Consider the following 22,844-nt stretch of genomic DNA (forward strand, 5'->3'; position numbering starts at 1 on the left):
GGTGGGAGCATGCCAGAGTTGAATCACCCCTCTACCCCCATGCTCTTTAGTTTATTTGCATAATGCAGCGAGTCAGAAAGCGAGCATGCTCCCCAGAAGCTGTATCAGTCACACGCCAAATCTCGCCTACCGGCATGCACAGGAAGCACCCCCAGCATACCAACAACGAGCTCAGTAACTGGGATGTGCCACGACATAAAGGAATAAAGACTGCCGCTCCAAGGTATGAGCTTAGGACGCAGTCACGCTTCATCTCCCCAAAGGACCTAGTGGACTATCGCCTCAGCACTGAGTCCAGATAAAAGCTCACAGCCAAATTTTCCGTCACGTCCATTAATACTACATGGCTCCATTTCTGGGTGCCGACAGGAGATGTAGACTCGCTGCACGTCTAAAGTGAGGCACCGGCACATCAGTGTGCCCATATGACATTTTTGGACTTATTGCACAGGTGGGTTTGGAAAGTCTGAAAGAAGCAGGAGCCTGCAGTTTCTTCAAGGTCAATCTTGTTTGCTTCCCCATTGCTCCGGGAAAAAACACATACACCAAAACACCACCTTTGCAAACAAATGTCTTTGATTAAATAATCCTAAAATCTTCAGCGGTAAACATACTAAATAAGCAGTTTGATGTAGAAATGATGTTCATTTTAATTATGCTAATCCGCCCCTGCAGTGAAAGATGAAGCAGCTTGCAATTCTCTGTACCTGTCTGGATCTCGCTCAGAAGCGATCGGAAGCTGCAGGATACAGTAAGTCAGTGGTTAAATATAGGCCCAAGTACTTCATGTTCTCCATCTGCCCAGAGACGTTCCACTGGGAGAGCCGGATTGTGGACACAAAAGGGCAGAATGGCTGAACGCCTACTTCCATTCCAAGTCCTTGGCTGCTGGCATCATGAAAGCCAGCCCATTTTGGTTACAGCCTTTCTCGGCAGCAGCGAGGATCAGGGGGGGGATGAGGCTTTCTTCCGGCAACTAACAGAAGTTACCAGATCGCAGGCCCTGGTTCTCATGGGAGATTTAAATCACCCTGGTATCTGCTGGGAGAGCAATACAGCGGTGCACAGACAATCCAAGAAGTTTTTGGAAAGCAGAGGGGACAATTTCCTGGTGCAAGTGCTGGAGGAACCAACTAGCGGCAGAGCTCTTCTTGACCTGCTGCTCACAAACCAGGAAGAATTAGTAGGGGAAGCAAAAGTGGATGGGAACCTGGGAGGCAGTGACCATGAGATGGTCGAGTTCAGGATCCTGACACAAGGGAGAAAGGAGAACAGCAGAATTCGGACCCTGGACTTCAGAAAAGCAGACTTTGACAACCTCAGGGAACTGATGGACAGGACCCCCTGGGAGAATAACATGAGGGGGAAGGAGTCCAGGAGAGCTGGCTGTATTTTAAAGAATCCTTATTGAGGTTACAGGGACAAACCATCCCAATGTGTAGAAAGAATAGTAAATATGGCAGGCAACCAGCTTGGCTTAATAGTGAAATCCTTGCGGATCTTAAACACAAAAAAGAAGCTTACAAGAAGTGGAAGATTGGACAAATGACCAGGGAGGAGTATAAAAATATTGCTCAGGCATGCAAGAGTGAAATTAGGAAGGCCAAATCACACCTGGAGTTGCAGCTAGCAAGGGATGTTAAAACAAGAAGGGTTTCTTCAGGTATGTTAGCAACAAGAAGAAAGTCAAGGAAAGTGTAGGCCCCTTCCTGAATGAGGGAGGCAACCTAGTGACAGAGGATGTGGAAAAAAGCTCATGTACTCAATGGCTTTTTTTGCCTGTCTTCACGAACAAGGTCAGCTCCCAGACTACTGCACTGGGCAGCACAGCATGGGGAGGAGGTGACCAGCCCTCTGTGGAGAAAGAAGTGGTTCGGGACTATTTAGAAAAGCTGGACGAGCACAAGTCCATGGGACTGGATGCGCTGCATTCGAGAGTGCTAAAGGAGTTGGCGGATGTGATTGCAGAGCCATTGGCCATTATCTTTGAAAACTCATGGCAATCCGGACGACTGGAAAAAGGCTAATGTAGTGCCCATCTTTAAAAAAAAAAAAGGGAAGGAGGAGGATCCGGGGAACTACAGGCCAGTCAGCCTCACCTCAGTCCCTGGAAAAATCATGGAGCAGGTCCTCAAGGAATCAATTCTGGAGCACTTAGAGGAGAGGAAAGTGATCAGGAACAGTCAGCATGGATTCACCAAGGGCAAGTCATGCCTGACTAATCTAATTGCCTTCTATGACGAGATAACTGGCTCTGTGGATGAAGGGAAAGCAGTGGACGTGTTGTTTCTTGACTTTAGCAAAGCTTTTGACACGGTCTCCCACAGTATTCTTGCCAGCAAGTTAAAGAAGTATGGGCTGGATGAATGGACTATAACAGTGGTCCCCAATGCAGTGCCCGCAGGCACCATGGCACCCGCCGGGGCATTTATGTGCGCCTGCCTACTGACAAGGGAGCGCTTCTGCTGGACAACCCGCTGCCGAGGAGCGCAGCCGCCGGACAACCAGCCGCTGAAATGCCACCCAGAAGCAGCGTCATAGAGAAGCATCGCCGCTGAAATGCCGCTGCTTCTCAGTGGCATTTCAGCGGCGACACTTCTCAGCGGCATTTAGGCAGCAACGCTTCTCGATGACGCTGCTTCTCGGCGGCATTTGGGCAGCTGGGCCCGCCACACTCTTCTGGGAAGATGAATATGCTATTGCAACAGAAAGGTTGGGGACCACTGGACTATAAGGTGGATAGAAAGCTGGCTAGATCGTCAGGCTCAATGGCTAGTGATTAATGGCTCCATGTCCAGTTGGCAGCTGGTATCAAGTGGAGTGCCCCAAGGATCGGTCTTGTTCAGTATCTTCATAAATGATCTGGAGGACGGTGTGGACTGCACCCTCAGCAAGTTTGCAGATGACACTAAACTGGGAGGAGAGGTAGATACCCTGGAGGGTAGGGATAGGATACAGAGGGCCCTAGACAAATTAGAGGATTGTGCCAAAAGAAATCTGATGGGGTTCAACGAGGACAAGTGCAGAGTCCTGCACTTTAGGACGGAAGAATTACATGCACGGCTACAGACTAGGGACCGAATGGCTCAGCAGCAGTTCGGCAGAAAAGGACCTAGGGGTTACAGTGGACGAGAAGCTGGATATGAGTCAGTGTGCCCTTGTTGCCAAGAAGGCTAACGGCATTTTGGGCTGTATAAGTAGGGGCATTGCCAGCAGATTGAGGGACGTGATCGTTCCCCTCTATTCAACATTGGTGAGGCCTCATCTGAAGTACTGTGTCCAGTTTTGGGCCCCACACTACAAGAAGGATGTGAAAAAATTGGAAAGCATCCAGAGGAGGGCAACAAAAATGATTAGGGGACTGGAACACATGACTTATGAGAAGAGGCTGAGGGAGCTGGGATTGTTTAGCCTGCAGGGGGATTTGATAGCTGCTTTCAACTACCTGCAAGGGGGTTCCAAAGAGGATGGATCTAGACTGTCCTCAGTGGTAGCAGATGACCGAACAAGGAGTAATGGTCTCAAGTTGCAGCGGGGGAGGTTTACGTTGGATATTAGGAAAAACTTTTTCACTAGGAGGGTGGTGAAGCACTGGAATGCGTTACCTAGGCAGGTGGTGGAATCTCCTTCCTTTGAGGTTTTTAAGGTCAGGCTTGACAATGCCCTGGATGGGATGATTTAGTTGGGGATTGGTCCTGCTTTGAGCAGGGGATTGGACTAGATGACCTCCTGAGGTCCCTTCCAACCCTGATATTCTATGATTCTGCCTCAAGTAGAGTATTCTCCTCAACTAAAGACATTGTGGGGAAAATGCATTCTTCACCTATTACTATTGCTAGAAGGGCCAAGTCTCACTGGTATTGCACAAATTCATGATGCAGCATAAATTGCCTCTTTTCCCGACAACACCCCTCGTTCTGAACCAGCATTAGGATTCGAATCGCAGTGTAGAAATGCTGAGAGACAGACAGACTGGGATAGCGCCAATCACTCAGAGAAGTTCCCTGAGCCAGCAGACCAGGACAATCCAATGTAAAAGCCAACATGCAGAGCTCATCGGACTCCCACTCCTCCACACCAAATGGGCACAGAGAGAGAGAAAACTCTTGGAGACACAGGGGGAACTAGGTCACAATCTTGCACACACCATCAGACTACGCCTTGCTGGGGTGCCATCTTCAGGAAGACTGAGCGAGCACTTGGGGCCACCATTGACAAGGATGCGCCCTACCAGTAATGACTCCCACGGGCAGTGCTCTCTGCCAGATTAATCATGAGCAACTGAGAAGTGCCAATCCACTCCGTGTGGATTCCTGCCTTGCTAAACACTCAGCCTGACCCCGATCCCACTGGAAGCAATGGAAGTTTTGCCATCAGCTTCAGTGGGAGCTGGTTCCGGCCCATGCAAGCGTGAGCAGACTTTCTGTGCACACAGAAAGCAAGCCCAGGCTGCTTGTGGCCCCATACGTATCCATTCTGGGACCTATGTCACAAGTTCCAGTCAAAAGGAAGCAAGAGGGGAAGGCTCCGACCAGCTACTATTCATATGACAGACCAGCGTCATTGTTTGGATGCAGGCAAATGAACTGTTTCACTCTGGAGTTCTCCATGTACAGTTTTTGCTGGTTTGGCTCCTCACACTGCTGAAGAATGGGAGATGTTTTAAGCCAAGTGATACTATGCTACGGGCGCCTCCCCCCCGGCCTTGGCTTGTATTTTATTGTAGCGTTTGCAATGACTTCTGTTTGATCTTATTGGCAGAAGCCAGTTCTTTGGCAAAGCCAAACAAGTTCTACAAAGGAGCCAGAGAATTTAGTAACTATAAACTAGTCACTTGGAAACAGCTGGCCTTTAAAAGATGCATTAAAGCAGAGGGCCATCAAATCAGAAAACAATTCATAGTAGTTCTACAAAGCAAAGATGGAGGAAGGTGAAGGGATACCTTGCACAGGGCTGCAATTTCATGCATCAGAAAGATTTAGCATCCTAAGCACAGCAGTACGAACAGCCAGACACTAACACAGCCATCACCAGCATCTCAGAACCCAACTGGAGGCAATAATTACAAACCTTCTGGCTTATCGGCACTGGGGGTGTCTCGTCTTCGCTGCTCGATGAGTCGCTGCTCTCCGAGCTCTCTTCTGGCTTTGCACTCCCAGCAGCCTTTGCAGCGGTTCTGGTTGTTCCAGGCCCCACGTTGGCCTGGCTGGGCACAGCTGGTTTTGAGGGCTGCTTCCGTGGAGCTGGAGTCGAGGCTTTTGCTGGAGCTGTCTTGGAGGATGGAGGAGCAGCTGAGGTACTTTTCACTCGTGTCGCTGTGGCCTGGGGAGCTTTTGCAGATGAGTTGGTCTAGAGCCAAGAGACAAGACCAGAATAAACACAACAGGAATCCCTGACTCGGGGTGGGGAGATGCGTCTTCCCACGATAAAATATAAGGGATCAAGATGTAAATCTGGAAAGCGACTGCAAAAGCCAAGAGAGGATGGGGGACTAGTGTGGCGAGCCAGGCGTCCCTCGTCAGTCCTCCTGGCCACTGGAAGAAATCTCCTAGAGTGAGGGAGCAATGACTGAAATTCCTCAAAAATCTGCTGTGTAACTGGTCACAGCGGCAAACAAACAAACAGTGGGGGGAGAAAAGGCTGCCTACTGCACAAGAACATGAACGGCTCTGTTTAACATACACCATGGCACAGGAACCAATGGTGAAAAGGACCAAGCCTCCCCTGCCCAGACACAAAAGCAGCAGAAATCAGGTAGCGCTAGAGTTTGCAGATCCAACACTCAGCTGTGAATTGCCATCTTTCCATGGATCAGATATAGAACTTGGAAGGGTTAGAGAGGAATTTTCCTTTCTTGGGTGGAGAATGCCTGTGTTGGATTTTGGTTAAAAGCACTCGTGCAGCTTTTGTCTGTTGAAATCAGCACACTTCATTTTCAACTGGTCGCTTGAAGTTTACAGTGGAAACAACCTGGGACCATTAACTACCCTGTTGCAAGTGCCACCTTGCTGTGCACGGTGCCCCTTTTACAAGGTTCCCATTCATAGCATCCCCAGACCTCGGGACAGGTGTGAGGGATGATAGGCTCAAACTGACCCACCTGTGCTGCTGATGTGGCTTCCTCATCATCACTGTCCGACGAGTCGCTGCTCTCAGAGGTGTCCTCTGCCTTTGCACTCCCAGCAGCCTTTGCAGGAGCGGTCACCTTTGCAGCTCCGGGTTTGCTCTGGGTTGGCGTATCTACTGTTGGCATCCATGGAGCTGGGTCAGACACTTTCCCTGGGGTCCTCTTGGTGGGTGCTGGAGTGGCTGGCGCGCTTTTCACTGGTGTTGCGTTGACCTGCGCTGCTTTCACAGCTGGTTTTGTCTGGAGACGAGAGAAGAGACTCACTGAGGAGGGGTATGGAACATCTGTGCAGGAGTGGGGGTGGGAGGAAGCCGAAAGGCAGTCAGGGGGCGAGGTTAGCCCAGGGCACAGGCCTTGATCAGGGGGTGGGATTAGCTATAAACGAGGGTCCCCCACTCTACAGCTATACCACAATTCAGTGCAAGGCCCCTGGGTCGGGCAGCAACTGGTGAATCTGTGGTAGGTTAGTTTACGCTAGAGATGGCGGTTTGGGGACTTTCGTTTCACCAGCACAACAGGCTGCGTCAGTCATTTTACACTCTCTGGGTTCTCAGTATCCCACATGTCTGCATCGAGTGCATCCTACAGGTCAGAGCGGCTCAGGGTTTGCTCCTCCCTCTGCTCTAACCCTCTAGTGAGGGAGCGGGACCCAGACTTTCCCTCTGGAGCTGACAGAGGCTGGGAGGTGCTGTTGGGTGGGGATGGGTCTGTTTCCTCAGTGCCCTGGCTTCAGAGAAAACTGTTCCTAGTCCCTGCCCCACTGTCAGTCTGGGGAAGGGCCTTAACAACACACAGCCCTGGGAGGTTAGAGGATGTGTATGGGTGGTGGTGGTGGGGAATGCTCAAAGCACTCAGTGGACCCTCTTGGAGGTAGATACCTGGAGCGCTGGGGTTTTTAATTCCTCTTCAGAGGAAGTCTCATCACTCGAGTCCTCACAGCTACTCTCTGCCTTTCCCACCGTTTGCTTCAGTGCTGAAACACCAGAGAGGAGACGTCACTCACACTGAGCTCTCTTGTCGAGTCCATGCAGAGAGCTATATTCATCCAGCTTTTAGGTTATGGGAACCAGTCAGAAGGCACAGGGGAGAGGCTACAGTCATGTCGCATGGGGGCAGGGCCCAGTGACACTGCTAAAATCTTAGGAACCTACTGAGCATGTCAAAAAAATTTTCCGGTCACATATTGAAGATTAACCCCCCACACCCGTTTAGGAGACCCTCCCTCAAAGAGGACAGTCATCCCAAGTCCCCGCTCCTGGAGTAAGTGCAGTGTGGACACTTACACACACACACCCTCATTGCCGGATCAAGTCCCAAGCTTGGAGCATTTCTTTTCTGGGGATTTTCCCCTCAAAACATCAATAACAATTCACTTCTGGCTTGAGACCAAACATGGAAAGTTTCAGTGACTTTTTCAGAGGGCTCAGAATAAAGCAGCGTTCTGGTATCATCCAGTGGCCCGGACATGTCAGCGCTCCATTGTACTGGGCACTGAACGAGACCTTAACTATAGCATTTGCTCCCCCAGACGCTAGATCCCATCCATTTCTCTGTATCGCAGATCCAAGCAATACGGCTCTGAATGCAGCCTGATCTGGTTGTGACTGGCAGTGCTTGTGTTGCTCCTGCTTCTGCCAGGTTTCTTTAGTCTCTACAGGGAGCAGTTTTGGTTTGATGATTATCTGCCAGGAGAGCTGAAGCCACGAGGCCTGCGGCATTAGTAGGAAAGTAATTCAGACCTGATATACTGCAAAGCCAGAACAGAGATGTACGTCTCAAGACCAGCACAACAGCTGTGCAATGCTTTAGGAAATGCATCCCAAGCCCATGGGCTTCTCACCTGACTTGGGAGCTGGGAGCTTTGCTGCTGGCATCTTCTCCCCTTCCTCACTCTCTGACGAATCGCTGCTTTCAGAGCTCTCTGCTGCCTTTGCAGTAGCTGCTGCTTTGCTTTGCCCAACTTTGGCCTGAGTTGCTGCAGCAGGTCCTGGCTTACCAGCATTGGCTTTCTTCTGCCCAGCTTGGGCCGGAGCTGAAGAAGTAGCTGGAGCACCAGGCGTGAGCTTATTTGAGATGCCTTTGCTCTTTCCTGCTCTGGTCTGAACTACAGCAGCAGCCCCAGGCTTACCTGAAGTGGCATTGGCTTTGTTTTGGGCAGCATGCTGCAGAGAGTTAGCAGCTTTGCTACCCGACGCAGTAGTTCTCACCTGGAGGAAACAACAAAAGAAAGTCAGTTCCAGGACAGCCTTTTGTCCTCTTCATGGAATCGTGAATGCTCTGAACTAGATTTTAGGGACCACCGCCCAGAAAATGCCAAAACGTATCGAGTCGTTAATGCGCTCTGACACGGAGGCTAAAGTCTTTGCATTTAAACAAGGGCACTCAGAGACACGTTCATCCACGGAGCTCCACCAGGGAGCTCAAGGGACTCACACCCGCAATGTAGCTGGCCTTCAGAGGGCACTTCTCCAGGACACCAGCAACCCACGCAGAGTTTTGCTGTGGTTACTGCCCCAATCAGGCAGAAGAGGTTTGGATGAGGCTTTTGTGTTTTGTTCCCCTGAAGTGAGCACCTAATTAACTGGCGCATGGAGTAAAGAGGGAGTTCAGTGCTCCTCTAACCTCCCTCTCTCTCTCTCATTAGTGCCACATCTAAACAACGCTCAAGTCTCTTAACTCTTGAAAGTGAATGAAAAGCACTTTCCATGAGAACAGGTTCAACCTCCACAGTCGATTTCCCCTTTACAAAGCCGTATGCACAGCTCCCTCAGGCCTGTCTATAGCAGAAGAGGGCTGTCAGTACAACCATACTGGCAAACCCTCGCAGAGCTGAAGCACTCGTCAGTATAGCTTATACGGGCTCCCCAGATGAAATAAACTGGAGCATCAAAAGCTCTTTTTTGCTGTCCTAACTAGGGTCTGTGACAAACACCACCCCCTCCCACCAAGCAGGCATTGCTAGAACTTTCTAATGCAGTCCTAGCCGCAGGCCACTAGCAGCCTTGGGGGGCAGCCCGGAGACAAGCGGCACCTTACCTCCTTTATTTGCTTTCCAGCCGCTGCCTCCTCTTCTGAAGAGGAGCCTTCGTCCCTCCCGCTCCCTGCCTGCACCGTGGAGTTAGTCACAACAGGGGCGCCAGCTGCCACACAGAAGGGAAAGCCACAATATGCAGAGACTCAAAACACAAGACTAGCTTCCCCTCAACTGGAGACAAAGGCAGTACTAGCTACAGACCCCTGGCGCTGCAGAAGCTGGTTCTGCACATTACCATGGTGTCGGAGGAAAGACCTTGTTGCTCCATGAAGAGTTCTCTTCCCCTACCTCTCACCCCTCCTCTCTACGAGCAAAGAGTCAAGTTCTCTTTAGTTGAGAGAAATCCCTGGCTGTTTGTGGCGGACATGGAGCAGAGATAGAATAACGATATGGACACAGCAGGAACTGCTGTGTATTAATCTATGAATATCGAGATGTAATGATGGTATTATTAGAGAGGCCTTGTGTGGACTAGGAAAAACATGCTCTCCCCTCACCCAAATCAAGTTAGCTTAACTTGACTGAAAACACCACTGAACATCAACGCAGATGCAATTTAACCCACTTAGGCTGAGCTCTAGGGGCTCTCCCATAATATTTACCTTAGTGAGTTTAGCATGTGCTAGAGTTCGATGGATTTTTCTTGGCTAGAGTTTTAGAAGGCAGTAATTAGACTGAGCTTGGTAACTCCATCTAGCATCCCACCTTTAAACATTAGGCTAGAGGAACAACGAGGAGTCCTTGTGACACCTTAGAGACTAACAAATTTATTTGGGCATAAGCTTTCGTGGGCCAGAACCCACTTCATCAGATGCATGGAGTGGAAAATACAGTAGCAGGTATATATTACCCATGCGCACACACACCGTACATGAAAAGATGGGAGTTGCCTTATCAAGTGAGGGGTCAGTCTAATGAGACAATTCAATTAACACTAGGATACCAAGGGAGGAAAAAAAAATCACTTTTGTAGTGGTAATGAGGTGGCCCCATTTCAAACAGTTGACAAGAAGGTGTGAATAACAGTACGGGGAAATTAGTATGGTAAAATCAGTTTTTGTAATGATCCATCCACTCCCAGTCTTTATTCAGGCCTAATTTGATGGAGTCCAATTTGCAAATTAATTCCAGTTCTGCAGTTTCTCATTGGAGTCTGTTTTTGAAGTTTTTTTGTTGAAGAATCGCCACTTTGAAGTCTGTTACTGAGTGACCAGGGAGGTTGAAGTGTTCTCCTACCAGTTTTTGAATGTTGTAATTCCTGATGTCAGATTTGTGTCCATTTATTCTTTTGCACAGAGACTGTCCGGTTTGGCCAATGTACATGGCAGAGGGGCACTGCTGGCACATGATGGCATATACCACATTGGTGGATGTGCAGGTGAATGAGCTCCTGATGGTGTGGCTGATGTGGTTAGGTCCTATGATGGTGTCCCTTGAATAGATATGCGGACAGAGTTGGCACCAGGATTTGTTGCAGGGTTTGGTTCCTGTGTTAGTGTTTTTGTTGTGTGGTGTGTAGTTGCTGGTGAGTATTTGCTTCAGGTTGGGGAGCTGTCTGTAAGCGAGGACTGGCCTGTCTCCCAAGGTCTGTGAGAGTGAGGGATCGTCCTTCAGGATAGGTTGTAGATCCTTGCTGATGCGCTGGAGAGGTTTTAGTTGGGGGCTGTAGGTGACGGCTAGTGGCGTTCTGTTACTTTCTTTGTTGGGCCTGTCCTGTAGTAGGCGACTTCTGGGTACCCTTTTGGCTCTGTCAATCTGTTTCTTAACTTCACCAGGTGGGTATTGTAGTTTTAAGAATGCTTAATAGAGATCCTGTAGGTGTTTGACCACTATGGTTACCTACATGTCTTCAGCTTTCATCCAGACCACATCACACGATCCATTGTCTACAGCCAAGCTCTAAGATACAACCGCATTTGCTCCAATTCCTCAGACAGAAACAAACACCTACAGGATCTCTATTAAGCGTTCTTAAAACTACAGTACCCACCTGGGGAAGTTAAGAAACAGACTCACAGAGCCAGAAGGGTACCTATAAGTCACCTTCTACAAGAAAGGCCCAAAAGTGATTTTTCCTCCCTTGGTATTTACTGTTAATTGAATTGTCTTGTTAGACTGACCCCCCACTTGGTAAGGCAACTCCCATCTTTTCACATGCTGTCTGTCTCTCTGTGTGTGTATACATATACACACACACACACACCTGCTACTGTATTTTCCACTCCATGCATCTGATGAAGTGGGTTCTAGCCCATGAAAGCTTATGCCCAAATAAATTTGTTAGTCTCTAAGGTGCCACAAGGATTCCTCGTTGTTTTTGCTGATACAGACTAACAGGCTACCGGGAACAGCCTGCCAGAGAGGCAGTGGAAGAGCTCACCTCCTCCACCAGACCTGGCTGAAATCACATGGGTAAGCTTTAAAAAAAAAAAAAAAAAAAAAAAAAAAAAAAGCATTCCCCTTGGGCTGACCTATGGCAAGTCCTCCTAAGAGCCTGCTGCTTGTGCATGCAGCCAATCCTGAGTTCTCGGTTAGTCTGCCCCAGACTCCTCGCTGGTGAACGGGGCTCAAATGGGAAACCGCCGCTCCTCCCAGCAGCTGCACTCAACTGCAGAGATAGGGAAATTGAGGCACAGAGGTAAAAATGACTTGCTCGGGGTCACCTAGCAGCATGGGCGGTGGGTATAATAGGCCAGGGGAGGTTCTGCCTCCCCCAGCGCTGCCGCGGCCCCTGGGTGCGGGGTTTGGCAGCAAAGTTTTTGCTTTATGATGTCCTTTGCAGGTTCTTGCACAGGTTGGGTCTGGGGAGGGGAGGCACTGCGTGGCTTCGGCCATCCCAGGGCTTCTCCAGGCGGGCCTTGGGGCTTCGGCTGGCCCAGGGCTTCTGCAGCCGGGGGGGCACCTCTCTGGGCAGGGGGCTTGTGGCTCCAGCCACTGGGGGGGAATGCGACACAGGGGGTCTCGGGGCTCTGGCCATGGGGAGGGCACGGGAGGAAGGGGTGGAGTCAGGGGCTAGCCTCCCCAGAGAGGCGGCTCCACCCACTGCCCATGTCCAGCAGGCCAGTGGAAGAACTGGGTTTAGAACCCAGATCTTCTGAGTCCCAATCTGTGGCTCTAACCACTAGGCCACACTATAACAAGCTCCGCTAGAACAGTGGTGAGCCACATATTATTAAGCTATCAGAGCATCAGCTGCACCTGTTGCCTGCTAGCCCTCTCTGTTGTCCGATCCACGTGGGCCGTTCTTGGCTCTTACCCTTCCCAGCTTTTGTTTCCTCTTCCGAACTTTCAGAGCTGCTCTGGGGATCAGGCACCCTGATCTTCTTTGCTGGAATGCCTGCCCCCACGTTGCTTGTCTTTCGTTTCTTGGTGTTTGAAGGAGTTCTGTAGGAGAGATTTTTCAAGAACAGGGAGGTGGTGTTAAAAAGGGAAATGGCATTAAATAGCAGAAACACTTATCAATTCACCCAGCCTTCTTCCCCCAGGGTCAGCATAGGAACTGCCATTCCTCCACAGTAACTTCAGGTGCCTGACTCTGGAGCGACTTAGGTTGATCTGAAGAGAATTCCCCATAATCCTTCTTAGCCAAACCCTGGATGTGACACTTCACAGGAACGTGAAGAGGAGAGATGGCTAGAAATGAATTCCATCTGTATAGGGCAGGGCCAGTAGCCAGAGTCAGGAAAATTAGCCTCAAGTATTTGGAAAAATGCTGTTCTTGCTCCGACAGTCAAATGATTAAACGCTTATCTAGCGCTTTTCCTCAGAGCATCTCAACGTGCTTTACCAAGGTGGTCAGTATCATTACCCAGATTTTACCAATGGGGAAACTGAGGCACAGAGCAGGCAAGCTGCTTGCCCAAGGTCACCCAGCAGGCCAATGGCAGAGCTAGGAATAAAACCCTGAACTCCTGAGCCCCAGTCCAGTGCTCTATTTAATGTATAGTCAGCCTCACGTTAGAACTCAGCACTGGCTAGACTTGTTTTATATGGCTTGGTCCTACAGGACAAGCTCCAAACAGGTATATGGAGGCTAATGGATTGTGATGCAAAACTGACCCATGACCTAGAGGCTACACACCCATTCAGACTTGGATGGTCACACCTAGGGGACACAAAATTATGATATGAACTGGATTTATGGGTGAAAATCATAGACTTGTAGGACTGGAAGGGACCTTGAGAGGTCATCTAGTCCAGTCCCCTGTGTTCATGGCAGGACTAAGTATTATCCAGCAGTTCTCAAGCCACAGCCCAATTAGCACACAGCTGCAACCCAGCTATGTGCGAAAAAAAAAATTCAGTTTGTCGATCTGGTCCGGCATGGGGTGGGGCCGGTTGAGGAATGGCCGGCCCCACGGAGCCTGGCAAGAGCGCTCCTGCCAGCAGGGAAGGCGAAGCAGGCCCCTGTGGCAAGTGAAGAGCTCAGCAGTCCAATGCAGGGGGCCTGGCTGGTGTGGAAGTATAACATTGTATACGTATAACGTTGTATAAGGGGACATGCTGGATACATTGTATATGAGAGGGCATGCCAAAACATGTTACAAAGTATCTTAGGGAGCACACGTAGGGACAGTTAGCTTTTGAATGGAGAAGCAATTAAGATAGAGCCAGCACATCTAAGAAGCAGGCATCAGAATGGAAGGTGTGAAGAGCAATTAGTTAACTGGAAGCTGTTAAAGGAGATTGTTAAGGGTGGCAGGTAATTGAAGATACGTGACTGGTCTCAGGGATCTCGAAGGGTGGTGACTAAAATCTTTTTCTTCTTTCGTCTGTAACTTCTCTGTAACTTGTTCTCCAAAAAACTGTATAAATTTAAAAGACACAAGCCCCACTCGGGGGGCTCACTTCTAAATGTATTAGCAGAGCAGCCTTGCTAATAAAACAGAGTGGTCTGATAAATTGTGAGTCTGAGTCAAACTTTGACACTGGGCAAGTGGGTCCTGAGGGAGAGAGCCCGGCCTGTGATTGCCTGGCAGACAAAGTCATCTCCCAGCAAAACAGTGAATGTAGCAGGGGTGCAGGGAAGTGGGGTGGGTCCGGGGGCAGGGATCTGGCCAGTGAGAGGTAGGGGGTGCTGGGCAGTGGAGAGGTTTGTGGGGGGTTCTGGGCAGCATAGGTGCAGGAACTAGGGGTTTGGGGAGTGCTACAGCACCCCCAGGCTTTACGCAGGGCTCCACTCCTGGCCCCGCTCTGTGCAGGGGTCTCAGGGGGACTGGACAGGGGGGCGCTGGGCATAGGGAGTCAGTGTGACACAGGCCTGCCCTCAAGGGGAAGGGGCATGCTGGCAGTGCAGGGCTGGGCAGGCCAGTGTGTGTCTGGCACAGTGGTTCTCAATCTGCAGACCACAATAGTAAGTAGGTTGAGAACCACTGATCTAGACCATCCTGGACAGGCCCCTGTTTGTCTAGTCTGCTCTTAAAAATCTCCAATGGCAGAGATTCCAAACTCCCTAGGCAACTTATTCCACCGCTTAACCACCCTGACAGTTAGGAAGTTTTTCCTAATGTCCAACCTAAACCGCCCTTGCTGCAATTTAAGCCCATTGCTTCTTGTCCTATCCTCAGAGGTTAATGAGAACAATTTACCTCCCTCCAATCTTTTACGTACCAAACTGTTATAATGTCCCCACTCAGTCTTCTCTTTTCCAGACTAAAGAAACCCAATTTTTTCAATCTTCCCTCATAGGTCATGTTTTCTAGATCTTTAATCATTTTTGTTGCTCTTCTCTGGACTTTCTCCAATCTGTCCACATCTTTCCTGAAATGTGGCACCCAGAACTGGACACAATACTCCAGCTGAGGCCTAATCAGCATGGAGTAGAGCGGACAAATTACTTCTCATGTCTTGGTTACAACACTCCTGCTAATATGTCCGGAATGATGTCTGCTTTTTTGCAACAGTGTTATACCACTGACTCATATTTAGCTTGTGATGCATTGTGACCCCCAGATCCCTTTCTGCAGTACTCCTTCCTACGCAGTCATTTCCCATTTTGTGTGTGTGCAACTGATTGTTCCTTCCTAAGTGGAGTACTTGGCATTTGTCCTTATTGAATTTCATCCTATTTACTTCAGACCATTTCTCCAGTTTTGTCCAGATCATTTTGCATTTTAATCCTATCCTCCAAAGCACTTGCAACCCCTCCCAGCTCGGTATCATCCGCAAAGTTTACTCTGTATACCATTATCTAAATAACTGATGAAGATATTGAATAGAACCGGATCCAGAACTGATCCCTGCAGGACCCCACTCATTATGCCCTTCAGCTTGACTATGAAACACTGATAACTACTCTCTGGGAACGGTTTTCCAACTGGTTTTGCTCCCACCTTATAGTAGCTTCATCTAGTTTGTATTTCCCTAGTTTGTATACGAGAAGGTCATGTTAGACAAAAAATCAGAAGCTTTAGTAAAGTCAAGCTATACCACATCTACCGCTTCCCCACCAGCCACAAGATTTGTTACCCTGTCAACCCTATCAGGTTGGTTTGGCACGATTTGTTCTGGACAAATCCATGCCGACTGTTACTTATAACCTTATTATCTTATAGGTGTTTGGAAATTGATGGCTTAATTATTTGCTCCATTATCTTTCTGGGTACAGAAGTTAAGCTGACTGGTCTGTAATTCCCCAGGTTGTTCTTATTCCCCTTTTTATAGATGGGCACTGTATTTGCCCTTTTCTAGTCCTCTGGAATATCTCCCGTCTTCCATGACTTCTCAAAGATAATCCCTAATGACTCATATCTCCTCACTCAGCTCCTTGAATATTCTAGGATGTATTTCATCAGGCCTTGGTGACTTGAAGACATCTACCTTGTCTAAGTAATTTTTAACTTGTTCTTTCCCTATTTTAGCCTCTGATCCTACCTCATTTTCACTGGTATTCACTATGTTTAGACATTCAATAACCACCAACTTTCTTGGTGAAAACCGAAACAGAGAAGCTTTAAGCACCTCTGCCATTTCCACATTTTCTATTATTGTTTCCCCTCCCTCATTGATTAATCGCCGGGTCTTCCTCTTGCTTCTAGTGTATTTGTAGAATGTTTTCTTGTTACCCTTCATGTCTCTAGCTAGTTTAGTCTCATTTTGTGCCTTGGCCTTTCTAATTCTGCCCCTACATACTTGTATTATTTGTTTATATTCATCCGTTGTAATTTAACCTAATTTCCACTTTTTGTGGGACTCTTTTTCGAGTTCCAGAACCCCGCCCATCACTGTAGGTAGGCTCTACACTGAAGCGCTGCAGCTGCAGCATTTCAAGTCTAGACAAGCCCTCCGATTTTTCAGAGCAGAAGGGACCATTCTGATCATCTAATGTGGCCTCCTGCATAACACAGGCCAAAGAACCTCACCCAATAATCTCTAAATCAGGCGCATAATCTCTGTTCGAGCTAAATTGTCTAAGGCAAAACCTTTTACTGCGCCAACTTCTGTTGGTGAGAGTACTTTTCCCAGACCCGAAGAAGAGCTCTGTGTGGCTCAAAAGCTTGTCTCTGTCACCAGCAGAAGTCAGACCAATAAGAGATATTACCTTACCCACCTAGCCTCTCGAATATCCCGGACAGACATGGCTACAGCTACTCTGCATAAGGCAAATGTGTTACAACAACAGATTGGGTCTTCTCTTCCAATGTGATCCTATATAACCATTCTATGTATCAATTCCCTTCATAACCCAACTATGTAAGATGAGAAGAGACTATTTTTTTTTAACCACTTAAATGAAGCCTCTCTGGCTGCTTAAGGAGAGTATTAAAAGGCTCCAAAGAAAGTCCCATCCCGTTCTCCTTAGCCAGACGTGTAATGGCTGCAGAGCGATGGATGAAAGGGAGTGTGCTTGGAGGCTATTAAGATGGGTCAAGAAGGGGAGGGGCATCATCTTCAAGGCCAAAAATTGAGAGACAGAGAAAGTTGTTCCAAGAAGAAGAACCTCTCTAGGTTATGGTGCTTTTGGTGAGCATGGTATTGGATAGATAAATACAATGATAGGTCCCTGCCACGACTAGTTTAGACTCTAGTCTAGACATAACAGCAAAGAAAGACAATAAACGAAGGGTGTGTTTGGGGTTGCATGAGTGGGGGTGGTATTATAGGGTAACATTACATGTGCATTTTGAAAAAATACACTTATGTAATATACGGGTGGTTGTAGGAGTATCTAGAATGATCTGTCATGGTGCAATGCAAATTAAGACATTAAGGTAGTAGCACAGAAAATTAAATTTCAGCTCCACCTTTGCATCAGTTGAGTTTCTTGAATCAAGTTGTAGAGTTTCTCATGATCACATAGGGCAATAAACATGAAAGAAAGGAGATCAGAGAGATACACAGCAAGAGTAAGGAGAGGGCCAAGGACTGTCAGGATACACAGTATTTCATTGTGTGATACTTTAGATACAATGAAACCTATAAACTATTCTCTGGGGTTATTAGTACAATTTGGTTCAACCTTGAATAACTCTCTCGACTCGGGTATTTCTCCTGCAAATGACTCGGTACAGGCTGACTCTTGTAGCCCTAGCTAAGAGATTTTTTCGGATTCCTTTGGCGGCTGTCATAAATCAGATTTCACCCCGTGTAGCATCACCCTTCTATGGGTTAAAACACAGCAAACAGCCCATGGAGAACGTGTGGATGCTGAACACCATCATTTCATTCTTTATTAACATGAAGGCCCCAGTGCTGCAAACATGCACACAAGTAGGTTACTTGCACAACCAGTCTCTAATGAAATCCTAATGAAGTCAATGGGGTTAGTCCACGGGAAAGAAATCACTAGGAAAACATCTTAACTGGTGAAACATGCTCCCCCTCCTCTAATACTTCAAAAAAGTCACCAGCGAGAATATTACATTAGAAAGCTGGATGCTAAAGGTAAGGCCTGCCCTCTGGGCTGAGAAATTTCAGCCCAAACAGGGGTGTTGTCTGGGTTAGGGTTAGAGACACTTCCATCCTAGGTACATGACCATCTTGACATTAGTGGGAATATTTCCAAATTGCCCCATTCCAATTAATCAGACATACCAATGTAATCAAACCTGGTTATTTCTATGAGGAGAGTGAGATATGATCTGCCTTCCACTTCATAACCATTCCCTCTCAGACAGACTTACTTTTGCCAGTGGGTGAAGATGTCCTCAAGAGAGGTCAACTGTGGAGGAAACTCCTTCTGTAGGAGAAGAAGAAAGGAAACAATGGGCACTGTGTTTACCTCAGGAAAGCACACAGATTATGGAGTTCAAAGTAATGCCAGGGGGCATGACAGACATGAACCAGTAGGTCTCACCCTGGCCCCTCCAGACTAGCCCAATGTGCTAGTGATAAAGGGTCACCTGCCCATGGACTCAGGGGAGCCCAGCCCCTGGGGCAGCCGTGCCCTGGCCCCCACGTGGGGGTGCTGCGGGGTTACACCTGTCCACGTGCTCAGGGGAGCCCAGGAGCAGCCGTGCCCGGGTCCCCACGTGGGGGTGCTGCAGGGTTACCTGATCAGGGGAGCCCACGGGCACCACGTGGGGGTGCTGCGGGGTTACACCTGTCCACGCGCTCAGGGGAGCCCAGGAGCAGCCGTGCCCGGGTCCCCACGTGGGGGTGCTGCAGGGTTACCTGATCAGGGGAGCCCACGGGCACCACGTGGGGGTGCTGCGGGGTTACACCTGTCCACGCGCTCAGGGGAGCCCAGGAGCAGCCGTGCCCGGGTCCCCACGTGGGGGTGCTGCTGGGTTACCTGGCCGAGCTGCAGCTGCAGCTCCCGCGCTGCCTTGGCGTAGCCAGCGCGCAGCAGATGCTGGTGAATGAGGGCCAGCAGCTCCCTCGGGCCCGTGCTCGGCGCTGCCATGCTGCTCCCGCCCGGCCTCCGCCCTGACTACGGCCGCTGGGGCGACGCCCGGGCGGCCTGGCGGCTCGTGCACCGGGGCTGCAGCGGGGACGCAGGGAGACACATGCCCCCTTAGGCACCTCCCGCTGCCTCTAGTCCCCTTTGACCACGGGCACCACGCGCCGGGCTTCCTCTTCCCCACTCGCGGCCCGGGGCCTGCCGGGAAGTGTAGTCCGCCCGGGCCGCCGCCGCCGCCGCCTCCTCGTGGCTCCGGGCCGCCAGAGGCCCGCGGGCGGCGGCTCTGCCTGGGGGGCGGGGCGGAGCGCGGGGCCCGCCGCGGGGTCGGGGGCGCGAGCAGGGTTCAGGGTTAGGCGCAGGGGGGCCCAAGGCAGAAAGCTGAAGCCCCGCTGCGAGGGGCCTGAGCCCCACCACCCGGGGCCGAAGCCTGAGCAGTGTAGCCTTGCGGGGCCCCCTGCGTGGGGTGGGGCCCCAGGCCATTGCCCCGCTTGCCGCCCCGAAACGCCGTTGTCGTGGCACAGCTGGGCCATGGGGATTTTCTGGCACCGTGTGGAGGGGGACGAGCCCCGGTGTCAGGGGCCGGGCACGTGCATGCAGGGAGAGGTGGCTGGTTTGCCCACCCGTGGGGGCTGGCCCCCCTCAGATGGCTGGGGGTGAATGGAGGGGGCTTGGTTGCGGTGAGGCGCACGCTGTGCCCCGGACTCCTTCCTCGGCACAATGACAGAGGAGCAGCCGGGTTAGTCTGTGTTGGCAAAAAGAACAGGAGGACTCGTGGCACCTTAGAGACTAACCCATTTATTGGAGGATGAGCTTTCGTGAGCTACAGCTCACTTCATCGGATGCACTGAATGCTTATGCTCCAGTAAATTGGTTAGTCTCTAAGGTGCCACAAGTCCTCCTTTTCTATTTACATTTATGGTGCGCCTCCCATCGCAAAGAATTCCAAAACACTTGCAAACTACAAGCCTGAGGGATGCCCGTTGTAGTCAGGGGAAGTGACTTCAATGGATCATGCCTTAGATACCTAGAACACCACTGGATGCAGCCACTTCTGGGGTGGAGGGTATCAGACAGGGACATTTGAAAGATTTAAATAGAGACTATAAATAGGGGCATTTATACATCTTCTAAGCCAAAGGACGATCATTAATTGGGAGAGCTTGAGGGAGAGCGTTGACAAATGATAGCTACTTTCCTAAACAATTTTTGAAAATAAGGTTATTTTCTCCTAAATAGGGACAGATACTCTATACAGAAATTTTGGCCACTGACATGAGTTCAACTCTTTTATGAAAAGTGCCATGGGATAGTTAACAGAGAGCAGGCAGAGCCTCCGTTTTAAACAACTCCCCAGCAGGGCTGCCAACTCCACACAGTATAAAAAACAGGAGTCGGGCTCCAAAATAATGAGATTCCCTTAAAATCATAAGATTTTTTAATGATAAAAGTTTGGGAATTCATTTTACTTGCCTTTTGGCTTCTAAGTGTTTGTGGGTCAGATCTGCACACTTTTCTCTGTGAACACGTGGGCTAGAAACACTTTTAAACAAAAATGAAAGCTGGAATTCTGACATAAGCCTGTGACTCCAGGAACTTTAAGATAAACACCAAATTTCATGAGGCCTAAAAACACATGCACAGCCGCATGGAACTCAGTGTAACAACCTCAGAATAGTCCTGATCTGACAGCCACTTTGACTGCTTTAGTGCTGAGTTGGCATTTGGCTGTTTTGGGGAACATGCATTTGGGCTTCCATCATTTTTTCTTAAAAACCAATCCTGGGACACAAAGTAGCAGAGTGAGTGGGACGGGGGTGGACAGCCCAGTAACCACACAAACACACAACAACCCCCCTCCTCCACGGTGCTGATACCTTCCAGGAAAAAGCTGGCTACGTTTATTATGGCAGAGGTGTGGGTTTATTTTTGGAAGGTTTAATAATGTTCAAAGTGCAAATACAGAACCTTTATTTGTATTTATTGAAGAGATTAAATATAACACTGGCTGAGTTCCAGCTGGCTTTGAAGCTAAATCTCCCCAACCATCATCATCATCATCATCATCTAAGGTAATAACGCCACTGGCCAGGTTGCAGCCTTACAGTTCCAGCAAGACAGACTCTGGCTAATTGTTTCAGTGAGTGACTCACTGGTGGATCACTGGCCAGCAATATGAATATGCCCAGTGCATTTTGGTGAGTGGGTCGGAGCCCCTGACTGAGCTGCTGAGCTGGAGAAATGTAAGTGAGGTAGAATTCAAACAGTCCTTTGTTAGGTTTTAAATGACTTGTAATGCTGTAAATTGCTTGTTTCAGAGTAGCAGCCGTGTTAGTCTGTATTCGCAAAAAGAAAAGGAGGACTTGTGGCACCTTAGAGACTAACCAATTTATTTGAGCATGAGCTTTCGTGACGAAAGCTTATGCTCAAATAAATTGGTTAGTCTCTAAGGTGCCACAAGTCCTCCTTTTCTTTTTGTAAATTGCTTGATTGTCAGAGAGCAAGAGATTGAAGGCCTGATTCTTCTTTCACTTGCTCTGGGGCAAATCAGGAGTGACTTCATGAAAGTCAGTTCAGTGTACAAACAGCCATGAGAACTGGACCCAGAAACCATGGGTGCCAGGTTTGTATAATTTTTGGTGGTGCCCAGAACAGGTCCCAGAGCCATCCCGTCCATGGACAGACTGAGGCAACAGCCCTTGGCCCTGCGCTTTGGGGGGCCCCGCGCTTCAGGGGGACTTGGGGTCCAGGCAGAGCCATCCCGTCCATAGGATGGACTGGGACAACCGCCCTGGGCCCCATGCTTTGGGGGGCCCCACAATTCCGGGGGACACGGGGTTCAGGGCAGCCTGGGAGATTCGGAAGGCCTGGCAACGGCAGCAGTGAGCGACCCAGCCCCAGTCCGCCCCTGCTCCGCCATCTCCCCTCCCCCATTCTACCCCTTCCCCCAACCGCCCACCCCGCCTCTTTCCAGCTTCCACCCCCTCCCCCGAGCAATGTCGGGAGCCGATGGAGCGGGGCGGGCTGGGGCTGGGTCACTTGCTGATGCTGGCGCCAGGCCCCCTGCTGACCCCCCAGGCCACCCTGGACCCCGCATCCCCCTGAACCGCGGGGCCCCGCAAAGCGCGGTAAGCCGAAACGTTGGAGCTGGGCCCATGTTTCGAAGTATTGGTGGAGCACAGGCACCATGGGCCCATATAACTCGCTGCCTATGCCAGGGACTTACATGGGACACTCTGTCTTGTAGATATAATTAGACACAGATGTTGACCTACTTTGACATGGTCCCATCTGGAAGGTTGTTTTACCTCCAGGAGTCTTTCCATTTGCTTTGCTTTGGTGCACCACAAAGCTAACATTGCAACTGCTGGGAAATTGTTCTTAGAAAATTGAGTGGGGCTGAGCATAAATTACACAGTACAATACAGTGCCCGTATCTCTGACAAGAAATTGCACTAGGAGCTTCTCTTGAGCTGTTGAGTGCTCTGTCCGCTGGCACCCCCTTCAAAGAGTTTCTGTTTGTTGCAAAGATTCATTTAAAAACAGAACCCAAAGGCAGAGCTTGCCCCACTAGTCCAGAGGTTAATGATCTGTCTGTCAAACAGGAGACTATATTCCTTAGCATTTTCCATCTGCAAAACTCTTTACAGTCATTCTCATCGCTCCTCTGGGAGGTACGTCAGTAAAGTATTGAGTTAGTGACTAGCCTTAGGTCATGGAGAGAGCTAGGCCTAGAGGTTTAAAAAACTCATGAACAGGATTTCAAGTGCTCAGCACCTGGAGATGGCCAGATTTTCGCTTCCATTTCGGTGCCTAGCAATATTTTTCCAAAGCACCGCAAAGAT

General features: G+C 49.6%; 1 protein-coding gene across 3 annotated transcripts in view; it reads right to left on the bottom strand.

Moving 5' to 3' along the window:
* The window catches only part of TCOF1 (treacle ribosome biogenesis factor 1), a 36,342-nt gene extending 17,129 nt beyond the window's left edge, over positions 1–19,213 (bottom strand). For 2 of the 3 annotated variants that reach the window (XM_073355331.2, XM_073355330.2), the window contains exons 1-8: positions 18,895–19,213; positions 18,284–18,339; positions 12,418–12,545; positions 9,164–9,267; positions 7,968–8,334; positions 7,006–7,100; positions 6,101–6,367; positions 5,071–5,349 (exon numbers count right to left, since the gene is read on the bottom strand). In XM_073355331.2, the coding sequence (XP_073211432.2) occupies positions 5,071–5,349; positions 6,101–6,367; positions 7,006–7,100; positions 7,968–8,334; positions 9,164–9,267; positions 12,418–12,545; positions 18,284–18,339; positions 18,895–19,005 (1,407 nt within the window). In that variant the 5' untranslated portion in view covers positions 19,006–19,213. The remainder of the gene's footprint in view (positions 1–5,070; positions 5,350–6,100; positions 6,368–7,005; positions 7,101–7,967; positions 8,335–9,163; positions 9,268–12,417; positions 12,546–18,283; positions 18,340–18,894) is intronic. The other variant, XM_073355332.2, reaches the window with a different exon arrangement.
* Between the last annotated feature and the right edge of the window lie 3,631 nt (positions 19,214–22,844).

The sequence above is a fragment of the Lepidochelys kempii genome, chromosome 8 (assembly GCF_965140285.1).
Source record: "Lepidochelys kempii isolate rLepKem1 chromosome 8, rLepKem1.hap1, whole genome shotgun sequence".
Taxonomy (NCBI): domain Eukaryota; kingdom Metazoa; phylum Chordata; order Testudines; family Cheloniidae; genus Lepidochelys; species Lepidochelys kempii.